Source organism: Artemia franciscana, chromosome 6, assembly GCF_032884065.1.
Source record: "Artemia franciscana chromosome 6, ASM3288406v1, whole genome shotgun sequence".
NCBI lineage: Eukaryota > Metazoa > Arthropoda > Branchiopoda > Anostraca > Artemiidae > Artemia > Artemia franciscana.
In genome coordinates, this window is record NC_088868.1 from 30,616,723 (window position 1) to 30,634,222 (window position 17,500).

Sequence of the window (17,500 nt, forward strand, 5' to 3'; positions counted from 1 at the left end):
TGGTTCCAAAACTGTGTCGACTGACTTGTAAAGGACTGCCTGGTCTCGAATCTTGGTCAAAACAATATTGTTGATTTCGTGGACGTCTATATTTTTGGGTGCGAGAATCGCTCTTTCACTTAGCCATTTATTATTTTTATAATTTTTTAGAATATTCGGAAATACTTTTTCAATCAATTCATTTTTGGACGTCACTAAATTACAGAAATCAGCAGGTAGTTGTATACATCCTGAAATTGAGCTTATCGTATCATAAATGTCTTTTTGTTCCGACGTTAACTTGGAAATGTTATTTTGTACATACGACAATAGATCACTCGTACTGTAACTTTGTTCACGATCCAATTCTACACATGTCGAAACAGCAGCGATACGGTTAGGTGAAGGCATTCCCAAATCCTGAAGAGGTTTGTTTGCCATACGTACGCACAAATCTTCTATAATAACTAAAGTGTAGTTATAAATTTCTGATGTAAAATCAAAAGTCATATCTGACGTCTCTAACTGTTTTTGATGGAGTATATCTTCGGACATTTTTGACTTATATTTTTCCCATAACTCTGTAGGAGCTGATGGAGAGCAAGTTGTTAAAATGATGCCAAACAATGCACGAATTTGACGTGGGGTTGACGTTTCGCACGCGTCATTGATGCAGTTATCCCAGTGTTGGTCATTCTCCAATAAATTCAGAGCTTGGCATCCACTACGGTAAGTGTCATGTATAGTACCATTTACAATCCTCAAATACTCAAAGGATGTCGGACCGGGTACATTTACCAAAAGCAGGCGTAGAAAGAAGCATTCATGTTGATTGGGGTGAACGGTGTAGAGTCTTCCTATCGTGGTATCTTTGAAGATGGTAGGTTGGCCGTCGACTGACTTACCCTGTTTTCGACGTTCAAATACTTTATTTTTAGTATTCCACGTGTAATACGAAGGCACTTCAGTATACAGCAGTTTTGTTGCAAAAGAATAATTTTTGCAAAGCGAAAAGAAACCGGTTAACTTTGTATCCGGTGGATTCAGGGCTCTTTGTTGCACGTTGGTTTCCGTGAAATAAACAGGTTGACCATTCTGTAAATGTACCGTTAAGTGAACAACAGCTGGACTACGTTCATGTATTGGAAATGAAAGAATTCGCCAAACAGCTTCATTACTGCTTATGTATCTTCCAGCCTGATATTGTACGATTTCGTCGAAATCTTTGATTTCGGGCTGCAAGCCAAAAACTGCCATGTCACTGCCTTTGTTGACGTATTTACATATGTATTTGATTGCCTTTACGGAGTTACACTATTCAACGTTTATGTGTGCATTAAATGTTTTTGATAATAATGGGGAATATGGAACAACCCACTGGTTATCTACTTCGATGGTGGTACCGTTGCCATTGTAGGTTCTTCAGTCATTTTACAATTAGAAATTTCTCTTTCAACGGTCTTCTTACAATTAAAAATTTGTCTTTGAACGATATTCTTAAATACCTGTGTCCTGGTCGTCATTTATATTCCCTGTATCCCGGTCGTCATTTGTGTCCCGGTATCCCAGTCTGTAATTTCTCTTTGAGTGTCCCGGTCGTTATTTATATTCCCTCTGTCCCGGTCGTCATTTGTGTCCCGGTCTGTAATTTCTCTTTGAGTGTTTTTTCTTTTTAGTATTTTTTAGTTTTTTACATTTTTTCTTTTTTCAGTTTTCTTTTTCTTCCTTATTTTTCAGCTTCACTATGAAATACATATCGCCGAACCTTTGTTTTTTTAACTAAAATCTGGTAGGCATTGATGACCTTATCCAAGTCAAAATCCCAAACCCAATCATCATCGCTATCATTTTCAGTTTTGATATGTTTCGACTCTCGCTGTCCAGGTGGATCTTCATCTAACTGCGCGGTTTTGCGTTCTTTAGCCTCAAGCCTGTTTCCTTGCTGTTCTTTTGATTCCTCGGCACGCTTTCTTTTCTGACTTTCTCTATCAGCAGCAAGTTTTTTGGCACAGACTCTTTGAGCATCTTCATCGGCTTTGCCATTGTAAGTTCATCAGTCATTTTAAACTTAAACATTAATAGATTTCTACGTGAACATATATGTCTTAAATATCTTTAATGACGTCACCGTCATAGCAAAAATGACGACAACTAACTTCATGACGTCAGTCGACACAGAAACATGACGTCACCTGACAGACAGACACACAGACAGACAACTTATTTATATATATATAGATGTGCCGGTGTCCCGGTCGTCATTTGTGTCCCGATGTCCCGGTCTGTAATTTCGTCAGTCGAAAACATGACGTCAGTCGACACACAAACATGACGTGACTCGACAGACACACGCACACACAGACAACTTATTTTTATATAGATAGAAGATTATATTATATAGATAGAAGATATATTATATAGATAGAAGACATAAAAACAGAGTTTTATCTAGAATTTAATAAAGCGGAAGAGACGTTGCAAATTCCTGAAGTTGTTAGGGAACTCAAATCTTTCGTTTTTGTGAATTCTTGGATGTAATTTTTGTTTCATAGCTTCTAATTCCTTAAGGAGAACTAAGTTTTGTTAAATGTATTCTTTTTTAGGTTATAAAATTTGATCTACAAAAGAAGGAGGTTCAAACCTTCAGTGAGGAGGGAAAATCTGTTTCAGAGCCAGTGTTTGTTGTTAGGCCAAACTCTGTTGATGAAGACGACGGAGTTGTCCTCTTTTCAATACTTGACGACGAACACCCTCAAAAAGTGTCCCTTGTTCTTTTAGATGGAAAAAGCTTTAAGGTATTATATCTTTTTAGTAATAAATTTTTAATCGGGTAATATTTCTTTTAGAGACAGAGAGAGAGAGAGAGATTTATTAAGATAAAAAAATAATAATAACAAACGAAGAAAAATCATAACAAATACTACCATTTCAATTGTCAACTCTTTACCTAGAGACATGGATGAACTAAATTTTAAAGTAGTTTTAACTATATTTGTAAACATGCTTAAATACTGTGTCATTCCTCTCCATGAGGATAATATGAAGCCCTGACTTCATGCCGAAACGTGAAAATTATGCTGTAAATACTTTGTTTTCATTTATGTTTAGACTTTTCTCTTCTCCAAAAAGAGCTGAACTAATGTGCCACCTATATTTGAAACAGATATCTCCGAATAGGATGAAGAGAGGCTATAAGAAAAGATTTGAATAAAATTAAGTAGACTTGAAGAGACTTGGATTGAGGATAATCTTGCCGAGCGGTTTTAGCCTCAGGAGGCTTGTTGGTGCTGTTGGTTGTTGCTAGTAGTAGTAGTAGTTGCATTATGGCAACTATTTTAACAAAAAACAGAAACTTTTGTAATACTAAAGCCAAAAGTATTTTATGGTATTTAGATCAAGACTACTGTTTTTATTCCCACTTTTAATTTTTTTCGTTTCAGTAAAACTTCTGGCATTTTGCCATATCCCAAGTAGTCTTTAGATTTGTTTGAACACTTTTTTATCATATTTTTATTCATGTTTCTAATATAATATCATAAATCTTTTTTAGAAAATAAATTTTCTAATTATTTTCCTTTTTTTCCCCAATGAATTTCTTTCCTTGGGTGGCCTAAAGCCGGTCGTCTCATTTATTTTAAACTAAAATAGAGCAAAACTAAAACTTTACAAATAACTACGTGTTTTAGTCTCTTTTTAGAAAAGAAATAGAATCAATAGAAAAAAGGACTTCAAGGTCTGGAAAATCTTGAGCTATTGAAGCTATTGTGTACATACGTCCTTCTATCCACAGACGACACTGCTTTTCTTTAAAGAAACGAATAAGAGTTTCAATAGGGATGAGTCCTTTATTAGACAGTGAAAACCAAACACAAAATTTCCGAATATTTTGGAAACACGGTCGGTCTTCATCATCTCCAGAGTATTTCTGCTGACGATGATGACCGACTGTGTCTTAGAAATATTCAAATACGTCCAATAAATTTCGCTAGAAAGGGAAGGGACAAGTCCCTCAAAAATTTCAGAATCAGATAAGTGGGATTCCAGATCTAAAAAAAAAGACTTCCTACAAACAAATAGTGTTGTTTTTTTTTCAGATATTTTAAACTATTGAACGTTTGTGTATTTTGTTCCCCTAACATTTATCAAATGATTGTTTACTGTATTGCCAGTGCTAATGCTTGTTCTCGACATTTTTTCTTCATGCCGTTTATGCCCTTTTCTTTCCTTTTACAATGATTGATTTTCTTTTAACTTTTTACTTTGTTTTTCTAGGAGCTTGGTCGTGCGGATTTTGATGCCAATGGCACAGTGCCAAATGATTTTCATGGGCTTTTCATTGCTAAAAAGGATCAAGTTCATCTTTATTAATTGAGGCAAAGAACTGGCTCAGAATGCTCGGTCAAGTATATCGAGTTTATAGAATAAATTAATTTTGTTTTATTTGATTGTCAGCTGGGGTTATCCCTGACAATACTAAAGAATCTGCTAAATTACAAATTGATTTTATGTAAGAAAATTTATCAAAATTAAGTTATAATGGGGATAAGTCCTTTTATTGGACAGTTAAAACAGATACAAAAAAATCTACACATTTTGACCACATACACCAGCGGTCGTTCTCTGAAGAAAAACTAAAGCATTACTATCAAACCAAAAGTATTCATGCTTAAAAAAATTACTTTCGGGCGAATAGTTTCGGGGTTATTCAATAGATGTGTCTGTGAGATTTCATTTACAGGGTTCTTTCAGCGTGTTGAGTTGTAATTTTTTTTGTGTAATATTGCCTAAATGTGGTTCGAAACATCGATATTTTTTTTTATTTGTTTTCATTGTTTAATAAAAGGACTTATCCCCATTGGAACTATTATTTTTTCTGATAGAAAGGCAATATAGTCTCGGAAAAACTACCTAATTTAAGGTATTACGTAAAAAAAAAATATCTGAATTTTAAAAGGAGAAAGAAATATTTCCAATTAGAGTACTGTTAGATAGAAAGTTTAAACTTATGTAAAGAAAAAACTGTCAAAAGTTTTAAAAGGAAACAGAAAAATTTTTAATTAGAGCGCTGTGAGGCAGAAAATTTAAAAGTGGGAATTTTAAAGCACTTCTTCTAAAAATGTGTAGTATAATCTTCATGATTTGGCTTATTAAAGGGATTCAGAGAGGAAAAATTAAAAACGATTCTCTTAAAAATGTCCTTGACAATCCTTATAATTCGTAATTTAGCTCATGGTTAGCAGACTAGTCTCAGCAGATGTCTGGTTTAAAGTTGCGCCGCAATAAAGGTGATTTTTCCGCCAAAACTGCCATTTTTCTTGTGAAAATATGCTGAATCAACGATTTTCCCAAGAGAAATCTTTTTGGTAACGGGCTAAAAAACTCCGAAATGGCATAAATTCACCCATCTGCCAGCTCTGTTGCAGGCTTGGCCTTTATTCACATCAGCTTTTGTCGTCCAGACTGACAAGAGCTAAGAGGAACTAAAACTATCTTTGCAAAGAATTTTCAGAAGAGGAAGTTTTAAAATTTATATTGCGATCCTCATGCTTTGCAATTTGGGTCCTTACTAGCAGACTACATGAGGATCGAGAATAGCCTTATCTTCAGTGCTGATAAGAGCCATGCCGAAATAAAAATATAACTACGAGGGGAGGGGCTTCTAAAAATATATATGGTTATTGCGATGATGTTTAATTTGACTCATCGCTTGCAGACTTAGCACTGATTGACAACAGCTTTTGTCTTCATAGCTGACAAGAGAAGCACTGGTTTTTGATCCTCTATGTGGCTGAAGCCCTCGCGACCTTTACTGATGTTTTCTCTAATGTTCGAATGAATTAGTTCTATATGTTTTAATATATAGGAACGTTGCATATCAATAGGAAAGGAAAACTATTACCATTTCAAATCTCTGACAACAAAGCTCCTGTTAGCATTTTTCAACACCTATCCTCCCAAGAAATTTTCTGACGAGGCTTGTGATGTTCCCCTTGACTTCTCTGCCTCTGAGTCCTTAAGCATGTCAATATAACCTTTTAGCTATACGGGAAAAGATTTTAAATATGTTAGGGGCGCTATTACCCGCCCCCCTTCCAGCACCAATTATAAAGGCTTAAGCCTTAAGCCAATGTATTCCCGGAATCAAAATGGATTAGATGACGGTTTTTGCAAAAGCTGTTAAAGCTTTTTCTTTAACATAAAGCTTTAAATAAAAAGTCATAAACATTTTTTCTGAAGTAAAACAGAATGGTTCCCTCCGCTGCACCCTTATTCAATCTTGCATTTGGCTAGGATCGAACCCCGGGCCTCATATTTCTAGCACGGAATTGGCTATACAATCTTGAAATTCTGGAAGATCAAAAAAACGACCCAAGAAATACTGACTTGATAAGAGAGATCTCTAAAGAGAATTTTTAGGTTAAAAACATGTTTTTAAATTTCTGTGACCTTGGGGTCACCTAGGGAGATATCTAAAATAATTTGCATGTGGCGTTGAACCTGTCATTGCCGAATTTGCATAATATTTTTCTTTTTTAGGTGTATGCTCTTTTTATGGCAAGTGGAAGAAACATCGAATGTACATTGTTTTTCAATACTAATATAATTGTTTTTTATTAACTTTAACGAATAAAAACTGGCTATATAACAATAATAACAAACTATAGCAACAGTCTACTTGCAATAGCTATTATTCCCCTAGATTTTGAGTTTCCAGGGGTTCTATTGGAAATTCAAATATGCAATCTTCATGGTACTGGACCTTATCTCGCCCTCTCTCCTATGACATGGTACTTACCTATCTTACTTGGTATACGCTGATGACGTCCTTCTGCTCAGTAGATCCAAAGCAGATATACGAGACTATTTGAAGCGACTCCTGAGTGGCTTTCAATCTATTTGGGCTTTCTATCAATATTGATAAGCTTCAACTTTTGACTTTTAATGCACTACAAAGTGATTCAGGTGTGTGTGTGGGGGGGGGGAGGTATCCAGCCTCAAATCACTCCGAGTCTTAAAAATGGCATAATAACTTCTGATTACGAACCCAATGAGCCCTGATTATGAATCTAATGAGCCCCCTCCAAAGTTTATACGATCACCCTTTCTATAAAAATCACATATGCCCCCAGGGAATAACTTGCATTCTTGCCCTGAGGGCTATTTTTGAGAAAGTCATTTTGTCCAATGTAGTTGAGAGATCCAGAAATTATGTCTTTGAGGATGATAACCCTCCCCCCCCCCCGGCTTCTGATAAAGGGTTGTAAATTTTGCCTTGGTGCCATATAAAGTATACATAGAAAGGGTGGTCGTGTAAACTTTGGAGGGGTCTTATTGGATTGGATTGAGGACGGATACCCCCCACACCTTTTATTTTCCTGAAATGCATCTGCTAGAAATTTTGGGATGACCATTTTTTGTCGTAGAAACTTTTAAAAAATGCTCTTCGATTGGAGGTCGAAAGTATCTTTTTTAATAGTCAAAAGTGATTGTAGGGCAACAAGTGCCTTCTCCATGCATCCAGCAATTCCCAAAATACATCTAATCAAAATTTTGGAATAGCCATTTTTTTTAGCGTAGTTGAGAGTGTCTTTGAGAATTGGAACTCCCCCCTAACAGCCCTCAGTACAAGGGCTGTAAGATATGCCCTGAGAGCATATAAGGTTTTTATGGGAAGGGTTGTCGTATAAACTTTGGACAGTGATCATTGGACGGGTTCTTTTTTTAGAGTCAAAATTATCTGGGGCAGCCCCCCCCCCCCCCACTACGTTGTATTTTCCACAAGTGCATCCGATAAAAATTTTGAAATAGCCATTTAATCAAAAATTGTCCAAAGATCATATAAAAAGGCCTTTGGGGTGGACAGAGTCCCCCAGAGTCTGGGGGTAAGGCTTGTAAGTTATTGTCCAGGGGCATATAAGGTTTCAATGGAATGTGTTACCTTGTGAACTTTAGAAGAGGCTCATTTAATTTGAAATGTATAGTTCTAGTTCCCTTTTAAGAGCCAAGCATGACGGAGAGCAACTAGCCCCCCTCCTTGACACCCTGTTTTTCCAAAACATAATTGATTGAAGTTGTGAGATAGTCATTTTGTTACCAATAGGCCAAAAATACTTCAAAACTGAAAAAAGTTTGTTTGAAAAATAATTTGAGGGAATTTTTCTTGAGAGAGAGACACTTTTATTATAAATATCATTAATCAAACAGTTCGTTGTAACGAACTGTTGTAAGGAGCGATCCGGCTCAATAGTAAACGAAACTTTAAAAAATGGGATTTTGATGCTAGCAGATACATCAAAAGACTCGAATTTTTATGCTGATTTTAAATATATAAGTTTCATCAAATTTAGTCTTACTTATCAAAAGTTACAAGCCTGAGAAAATTTGCCGTATTTTGGAAAATAGGGGAAAATACACCCTTAAAGTCATAGAATCTTAACGAAGATCACACCATCGCATTCAGGGTATCTGTAGAATTTTCAAGCTCCTATCTACAAAAATGTGGAATTTCATATTTTTTGCCATAAGACCGATCACGGGTGCGTGTTTATTTTTTTTTTTTTTTCCAGGGGTGATCTTATCGATCCGGTGGACATAGAATGTTGCGAGAGGGCTCATTCTAGCGGAAATTAAAAGTTCTAGTGACCTTTTTAAGTTATCATGAAGGGAGCGCAGGATTTTCTAATATTATTTAAAACAAAAAACAATGAAAGGATAAATATGAAAAAAGTTTTTCAACTGAAAGTAAGGAGCAGCATTAAAAGAAAACGAACGGAAATTATTACGCATATAAGGGGTTCATCTCCTCCTAAATACCTGCTCTTTACGCTAAAGCATTTTTAGTAATTTCAACTATTTCTTCTACGGTCCTTGTGATTCAGGAGTCATTCTTCAAGAATTGGGACAAAATTTAAGCTTTAGTGTAAAGAGCAAGGTATTAAAGAGGGGCAAACTCCCTCATCTACGTAGTAAAAATATAAGAATATAGAAGTTCGTTACGAAAGTTAATTCGGAAGTTACGTATATTTTTTATTAACGAAAACGTCCGTAAAAAATTAAAAGTTCTAGCTGCCTTTTTAAGTAACCAAAAGATTGAAGAGCAGCTAGCCCTCCTCCCCCACTGTTTTTTTCTCAAAGTATCAAATAAAACTATCAAAACTAGGAAAAAGTCATTTAGCAAAAAAAAAAATATGCAAATTTCGTTCTAAGTATTCATGTGCGGAGAGCCAAAACCGAGACATGCATTAACTCAAAAGCGTTCATAAATTAAATAAAAAAAAAGTTTTTTTTAACTGAAAGTAAGGAGCGACATTAAAACTTAAAACGAACAGAAATTACTCCGTATATGAAAGGGGCTGTTCCCTCTTCAACACAACGCTCTTTACGCTAAATTTTTTCACTGTTTTAAAAAGTAGATCTGAGAGAAAGAGTCAAGCTTTATCGCAAAGAGCGGGGCGTTGAGGAGGGACCAGCCCTTTTCACATACGGAGTAATTTCTGTTCGTTTTAAGTTTTAATGTCGCTCCTTACTTTCAGTATTTTTTTTTTTTTTGTTTAATCTACAAAAGAACCACATCAGCCAATATAGGAAGTCAAAGACTTGTTTGTAGTGGCTGATAAAAATTTAATGAACACCAATACCAATTTCATTAACAAAAAAAAAAACAAAAAAAACTGGCTAACTTATGCTGGTTTAATTATATGAAAGACGAATGTTAAAATCAAAGTGGGCTATGTATGCAGGCAGGTAAGTTTGAGAAAGGTTCTTAGAGATCGGAAGATCTTGGCAACATCCCACTTTAGGGGCTTTTGGTACCTTAGAGATCTGTTTCATCGAGGAAGGTAAATGAAACTCCCAGGAATGAAATCAGAGTCTAAAATATCCACTTAGAAACCGGCTTTTCAGCTCTTATCTCTACTTCCTCTGCAGCCTATTCTAATGCTTAGTAAATAGTGTAAAGACAAGTCTACACCTGTTATGATCTTGCGAAACAATGAATCTTTCCCTAATTTCGGTTTGAGTTTGATTTTCTTTTACTCTAGGGCTTGGATATAATGGACTAAGCTTAAATGCATTATAATACATTGATTAAATGGATTGATCTTTTTGTCAGGAATCCTCCCAATTTAAAATTTGCGGATTTTTTCTTTCATTTGGCTGCAAATTTAGTTACTCTTTTTATTGAACAATTCTTTTCTAAATATATTTAAAAATAAACTCACTCCTAAGATAACATATCTTAAGATATATTCCCGTCCCTCCACCAAGCTGTTTTGGTTTATACCCCCCCCCCCCTCCCCCTGGAAAATTTTCTGTGGGTCCCCTTGGTAAGTATCTTATTTCTGCATATCTCATGAAAACTATTTCTATGAATTATGCAGACTGAAGACTGCAATACTGCAAACTACTTTTTTGCAAAATCCTGCTATTGCAAACTGCAATATTACACCCTATCTTTGAATTTTTGTCATTAGACAATAATGACTTCCCTACTTCATGCTTCTATTCTTCTAAATAACTTTCTTACTATTCCTTAGTATTGGAAGCTTGTGTTTTTTAGATATTAAACATTGAGGTGGAGGGCTCATATTTGACACCTTTAATAAAGAGATTGGGGTTAAGGTAAGTGTAACCAGGTAGAAGTGAAACCTAAAGGGAAACGCCTTCTGTATCTCTAAGATAGAAACCCTGAAATTCTCCTTGCTGAAGAGTGTCAAGCCTCGAGAATTTACATCTCTAAGATGTTGTTTTTGGCTCATTCTATGAAATTTATTTACATTCTGTGCTTCGAACACCTATACTCTGAAATATCGTTTCTTGGGTCGCTTTGTGAATGAACTTCTTTTTGTGTTGGGTCGTAGAAACCAGTCACTGACACTTTTCTGATACATGAATTTAGGTTCTCACATTTAGTTTGGAAGATAATTGTAAACTTCGGATGGATCTCATTTGACTGAATTTTGAAAGTCCTGGCATCCTTTATACGAGTCAAAAGTGACTTGAGAGCAACCAGTCGCCCTTGCTTGTTTTAGCTTTCCTCCCACAAATACATCACACAAAATCACTGATATCCACTTGTTCAAAATAGTCAAAAGGCGCAATAATTATACCTAAGGAGTCCCAAGACCCCCAATTCTGCAAGCACCCTATTGTTTATATCTAGGATTTGTTTTTAGGAAAGGGAGGTATTTTCCATCCTGGTCTTCAAAAAGGCCGCGTCATTAAAGATGCGTCAGCAATGTGACAGCAATGGTTATGGGTATTAAGTGGAAACTTTCAGTATTAATACTACTGCTACTGCTACTATTGAACTAAATAAAATGAGTTTACATGCATCAAGGTTGTCAATATGGCATAGATCCAATATTCAGGAAATTCAATATGCTATTTAGTTGAAACTTTTATGGATATTTGACGGGGATTTGAAACTAAATCAGTAAGCACTATGTGCATGTAAGTTGTCAAATATCTCAGGAATGTGCGAGGGTATTGAGCTAAATCTCTCAGGGTTACTGCTACTAGTGTTGCTGTCACTACTATTCAAATAAATTTAGAACTTCTGTGTCCATGCAGGACTACTTGCAACTTTGACTGTGACCCCTTGCGATTTCAACTGCTTGCAATTGCACCTACTCACGACTGTGGCTGCATGTATTTGTGACTACAACCATTTTTGACTGCAACTTGGACTCCTTACGAATGTGACTGCATGTACTTGTGACTACAATTAAATATGATTACAACAACTTGTAAATGTGACTGCACTTATTTACTACTGTAACTGCAACTAATTACAACTGCTATTACTACTGCAAATGTAAGTATGCATATTTTCCAAAGGGCGTAAATTATTAAATATTAGTTTCAACTTTGTCAGACATATAAATAGTAAGCCAAATTCTGGATTTTTACAGAAAAAAGCCGAAACTATTTAAAATATCGTTTTAATAACCAATGAAAAAGACTATGTAAATAAAAACGAGCAAAACTAGTTTTGAAAACCTTTTTTTCCACAAAAGCAGTTTTCAAAGAAAAAACGAAGAGTGTTTAATTAAACAAAAGATAAGCAGAAATAAAGTAAAAAAAATCAAGCGTAAAATTACCATCAATAAAGAAATGAAACTGAAAACAAAAAGAAATTACGGTAACAAGATCTATAAAGTGTCTTCTAAGTTGTGTGTTAAGTCTCCTTTATATCAAATAGCTTAAAAGGTCTTTTACTTAGAACCAAATATAAGAGCTTGTGAATCATAAATATAAGCTTTATAAATTCCTATTCTGTAAGAAACTTCTGCCTATCTCGATTTGGATTGGTTAAAACAAATTCCAAGGCGTCTCTACAGTTATGCTCCGCATCTAGATTGGTATAAAAAATATATAACGTCTTTTACTTGCTATATGACACGCTTTTGATCAATTGTTCAGACCTTCCATCGGTCAGAGGGGAAACGAAGTTTATTGCTACATTAAAAGCATCATCGGCAATACCCGGGTGTCTTATTTCGTTGGAGACACAGGTAAAAGTGCGAATGTTTATCCTTTATTCCCCTCACTTATGCCAAGTATTGACATTACAGGCTTCTCCTTTTCCCTGTCAATATATTTAAGTGGGCTAGCTTCTCATTTATATCTGGCAACAAGACAAAGTTTGACGTAAGAATACTGAGGAGCAAAAAAATAGGCATGACTGGCAATCGAAGTTTGCATGGCTTGAAAAATGTTCCAACGTCATTAAACTGTTTGGTGGTACTATTTGTAAAGAAATACTGTTTGGTGTTTTTGCGTGTCTTTTTCTGTTCCACTCTACATTTTGTATATATATTTTGCTTCAACAAAGGTCTAATTGTACCACTATTGCTTCTAATAGACCTTTGCCTGAAATAGCAGCACTTGCTGATGAACTTCATGTTGCTTAGAGAAATGTAAAATCCGCTTGTTTTTTTTCTTCTTCGGATTTTGAAGAAAGTTGTTGCTTTCATTAATAACTCCCGTGCCACTCGTGCTATGCTCTCTGCGGGTAGGGGGTCACAAATATGTTGTAATTATTGTAAAAATAAAAGAAACTGAACGAGAACATCTTTGTGTTCATTACATGATACAACTCTCTCTTGCTCGTTGTGAAGCAAAGTAATAACGTCACCTACTTTCAAAATTTCTTCCTTATTATCTAGGTAGTTAAGAAACAAATTTATTTTTCAAGCTGTTGACATGTTTAAAGCATTCACTTCTTTAAACCCCGGCACATCAGAAAAGTCCATAGAGTTTTCCATAGAAAAGTCCATAGAAAAGTCCATATGAAATATTTGATGGCTACTACTAAGTGGATTGAAAACAACAGTGTTTCCTATAATTTTAGTTGGAGTTTTGTTATCTGATCTAGGTAAAAATAGTTGCCGTTATTTAAAGTTTTTTCTTTTCAGCTCTCCAAAATTGTTTCTGGGAAGAATATCGGTTCATAATACATATTCTAAAATGACAAGCTCTAAATTTTGCAGGGTAAATGTAAAAATCGCCACCCGTGGTGTCAAAAAATTAAAAGGACGATATCACAAACGAAACTACTTTCGATAGAATCAGTATTAAATGTTACTATACCTCCACTTGCAGCGACTTACACTTTATGAAATACCCCATGGCAGTGAAATTAATTGAAATATTATTCACCTGGGCTCAATATTTCAGAATTTATCCATGGCCTTTGATATTCTCTACTAGGAAACTATGAAAATAACGCTAGCGCTTGACCAGTTTACTGGTTTTGGTAAAATTTAAAGGTGTTGGTACAATGTGGAATATTTAAAATATTTTGCAAAATTTTCTGATTCATTTTGGTTTTATTTGCTGTCTTCTTTATCTTCTCAGATTTCAGTTTATTGATAATTTTCTTCTTGATAATGCAAAATTTAAGCCTGCTGCTCAGATGAACCAAATTGATCTCTTGAGATATAATTTTCGCCGGAAAAATGGTACGCTTAATTTTTTACTTTAGCAAGGCTGAACACGCCATGCTTAATTTCAAAATCGAAAAATGTCTGCTTCTGGGAAACAAAAAACTCTATTCAGCTATTTTACCAAGTCTCCAGCAACTCCAAAGCCAATAGATGAAAAAAGTGGCAGTTCAGCAGTATCTTCCGTAAATGGCATTGAAACTCCAAAAAGGAAACTGCTTTCTTCTAGTAAGTTATTGTAGACCAGGGTAAATTATTGGTTTGTGGGTAAATCTTATTGAAAGTTCTACAGAAAATAACTATAGATTTCAGGAAAACTTTCCGAAATCATCTCGGATATCAAACCATAAAGATATCTTTAGGTTTCCATTCCCCTCACTGGCAGATCCAAGGGAGAAGAGGAGACCCTGCCCCCCTCCAAGATTTTCCTGGCATCCTCTTTCTCTCTTTTTTTCTTTGACTTTTTTATAATATATTTGTCAATTATTGGCACCTTTCTCACATTATCCCCCTCCAAGATTTTGCTCATTGGTGCTCTTGTCACATTGGGCCTCACCCAAGATTTTGCTCTACATCTGCTCCTAATTCACCTTGGTTAGTCTCCTACTAACCACTTGCTAGGCTATAGCAGCAAGCCACTTGAGGCTAATACAATTGTGGGGTTAAGCTTAGAATTAGGGCTGTTGAGAAAAGAGTATGCTAACAAAACAGTTTACTTCATAATATAAAGAAAAATTTTATTTTAAACTTTTTTGTCTGCAGTCCCACTGTATGTTTCCTACCCCTCTAATATGTAAATATGTAGGCTAGCCCAAAGTAGCCTATACATTTCCTGTTTGTTTTCTGTTTCTTGATTTTGTCACAGTTAATTCAAGTTACAAGTACACGTGTTGATAGGCTACAAGAGGAATAGATAAGAAATATATAATTTATGGCCATATATTACCACACTAGAAGAAAGGGTGTAAAGTAAAATGAAATTGCATTCAAAATGCATCAACTACAATTTTTTTTAGACATTATGAAATAATGTGTTTCCTTTTCAAAAGTCTGAATTCTAGGTTTATACCTGTGCTTTTCTCCTACACCCCATTCTTTGTCCCCTCCTTTGTAGTTGCAATATTCTGCTGTTGTAAAAAAAAAATTATTGGCCCTTACCCTCTGTGTCTCCAAAAAGTAATAAATATACTTAATGCTGACTTTTACACTCCTGCCATTTTCTGTGACTAGTAAGAAACATCAGGGTATAATATTTAAGCAGTCCACTACATAATAAGGCATGTTAGGAAAGCAATTCTTACTTCATAATATACAATATAATCCTAGCTAACATATTTTCCAGTAGGAGAATCTTTATCATGACTTCTTTCATTGTTGTAAAATTTTTTTTAACAAAATTGTGAAAAATAAACATAGATTTGACCACATATATCCATTTTCAAATACTCAATATACTCAATTATTATTGAGTAAAATACTCAATATAACATATGACAGTTAAACACCATCAGGGGCATCTACCAACATATATTAATAGGCAAATTTTGATAAGTTAGGTTTGCATAGTTGGATGGCTCAGGGGTGTTTTATAAATGATTTTCAAGACTTGGAGGATAGAAATAAATATTGAAAAGCTTGAAATGCCCCCTTTGTGAATAGATTTATCAGCAGCTATAAATATAGATAAATTTGTTACATACAATAGCTGCAACTATTATAATAAGTAGCCTCAAGAGACATAAAATGCCCTCACATTAGGTGGCCACCATTTTAATACTACCTTAGTCTTTAAACTAATAATACTGAGAAATAAAATACAAAGAAAACCAATGCAAGAAAGCAACATCCTTCTCAAGAAAGGCAGAAAAGAAACTATATAACAACCAACATAATAAATAATAAAATTTTACTATATGTATGTATCAATTTATTGCCCATCACAAATTTAAAATACAAAACTGATGGAGTATAAAGAAAAAACTGGGAAATAAACAAATATTTTGACAGTTACAAAAAAAAACAAAACAAAGAAGAACTGACTGGAATAAAAAAAAAAAAAAATACAAATATGGGTAATTGCATGTAACCAGACACACTAGACACACTGACCAGACACACTATCAACAAAGGACAATTTCAGAGGTACCTTCACTAATAATCTGTCTCCAATATCTCTTGTTCCTTTTCTGCACTGCAGACACTGTACTAGTAACTCCATACCACAAGTATAGGGAGCTGTTGTTAGTCCAGAGAGGCAGCCATAGCAAATATTTCACATACTTGTAGAAACACCTCTGTGTATTCCAATATCTGAAGTAGTAAGAAGAGACAAAAATGGTGCAAGGGCAAGTAGATGCTTTACAGCAAATGTATTATAAACGCTAGCTAATATAGAGTAGTTAAATTTAAACTTTAATACAACTAGTAAACCATATACATTCCTAGATTTTTGGCAAAAAAAAAGTTCAAAATTTTATGCATAGTGCAAAGAACTGACCCAATCAGTACACCAAGATATATCAGTGTATCTTGTGCTTTAATTACGTGTATACCTAACTAAAAATTTGTTGGGCAATCAGGACAGTGATTGAACACCAGGAACTCAGTCTTACTCTCATTAAATCAAAGACTAAGATGTTTGTGCTCCCTATCAAGAATTCGAAAATTTTCCTCTATTCTAAAGGCTGTTCTACTAATACCAAGGATGTCATCAGCTTAGTTAGCTATTAAAACATGTTCTGTTGTGGTATAAGCCCTGTCTAATACCCTTTTTTACTGGAGTTGAAGGAGTAAGTAAGTTCCACTGTACCAGGTGAGATAGTGACCTTAACCATGGCATTTAGCTTTTTATACATATCATGTATGAATTTAATGAAATAAATATTAACTCCACACTTATAAACAGTCAATAAGATATGCAGATTGAAAGCTCTAAATACATCTAACCAATCAAAATATAATACCTCATTACTCTCATGGCCATGTAGAAGTAAATTAGAAATCAAATGATGAGCATGGTCATGCCTACTCCTTTCTTGAAGCTGAATTAATTATCCAGTGTACAACACTTGATATCTCATCAGTAGTTAGTAACTAAAAAACTTTGCACAAAACTGGTGACACCATAATTGGCTTAAAAGAAGAACATTTGTCTGAGGGCTTTCCCCTTTTTAATACTGGGGTTATTACTCCAGTACTGAATAAATTAGGAACTATACCACAACATAATATTATCTGAAAGAGTAAGGTCAGATGTTCAATCAGGAGAGGGGACCCACAGCTTAGATGCTTTGAACAGAGACCATGAACACCACAAGAGGTTTCTTTTGTAGCTTAGAAATGCACTTAGCAACTGCAGACCAATTAACAATAAAATTGATCTCATTAATTGACTGGCCTAAGCAACTATCAAGCTCCCTTTCATATTGATTTGATAATGATGGATCAGGCTCACTTTTAAAGTAACAAAATTCACTTTTAAAGTAACCATACCACTGCTCACTGGTAATTTTGACAGCATTATAGGCTTTTGAATTATCTCTTTTGAGCACTTTCCATGCAAAATTAGGTTCACT

At 34.8% G+C, this 17,500-nt stretch overlaps 2 protein-coding genes across 2 annotated transcripts in view; both read left to right on the forward strand.

Annotated features, from left to right (window-relative positions):
- The window catches only part of LOC136028304 (carotenoid isomerooxygenase-like), a gene marked incomplete in the record, with an annotated part of 53,708 nt that extends 47,070 nt beyond the window's left edge, over window positions 1-6,638 (forward strand). Inside the window, 3 exon segments of the mRNA XM_065706065.1 lie at window positions 2,583-2,774; window positions 4,252-4,382; window positions 6,517-6,638. Of these exon segments, the coding sequence (XP_065562137.1) occupies window positions 2,583-2,774; window positions 4,252-4,347 (288 nt within the window).
- Window positions 6,639-13,984: 7,346 nt separating this feature from the next.
- LOC136028538 (DNA mismatch repair protein Msh6-like) overlaps window positions 13,985-17,500 on the forward strand; it is a 102,817-nt gene continuing 99,301 nt past the window's right edge. The window contains exon 1 of the mRNA XM_065706385.1: window positions 13,985-14,153. Within this exon, the coding sequence (XP_065562457.1) occupies window positions 14,006-14,153 (148 nt within the window). The 5' untranslated portion in view covers window positions 13,985-14,005. The remainder of the gene's footprint in view (window positions 14,154-17,500) is intronic.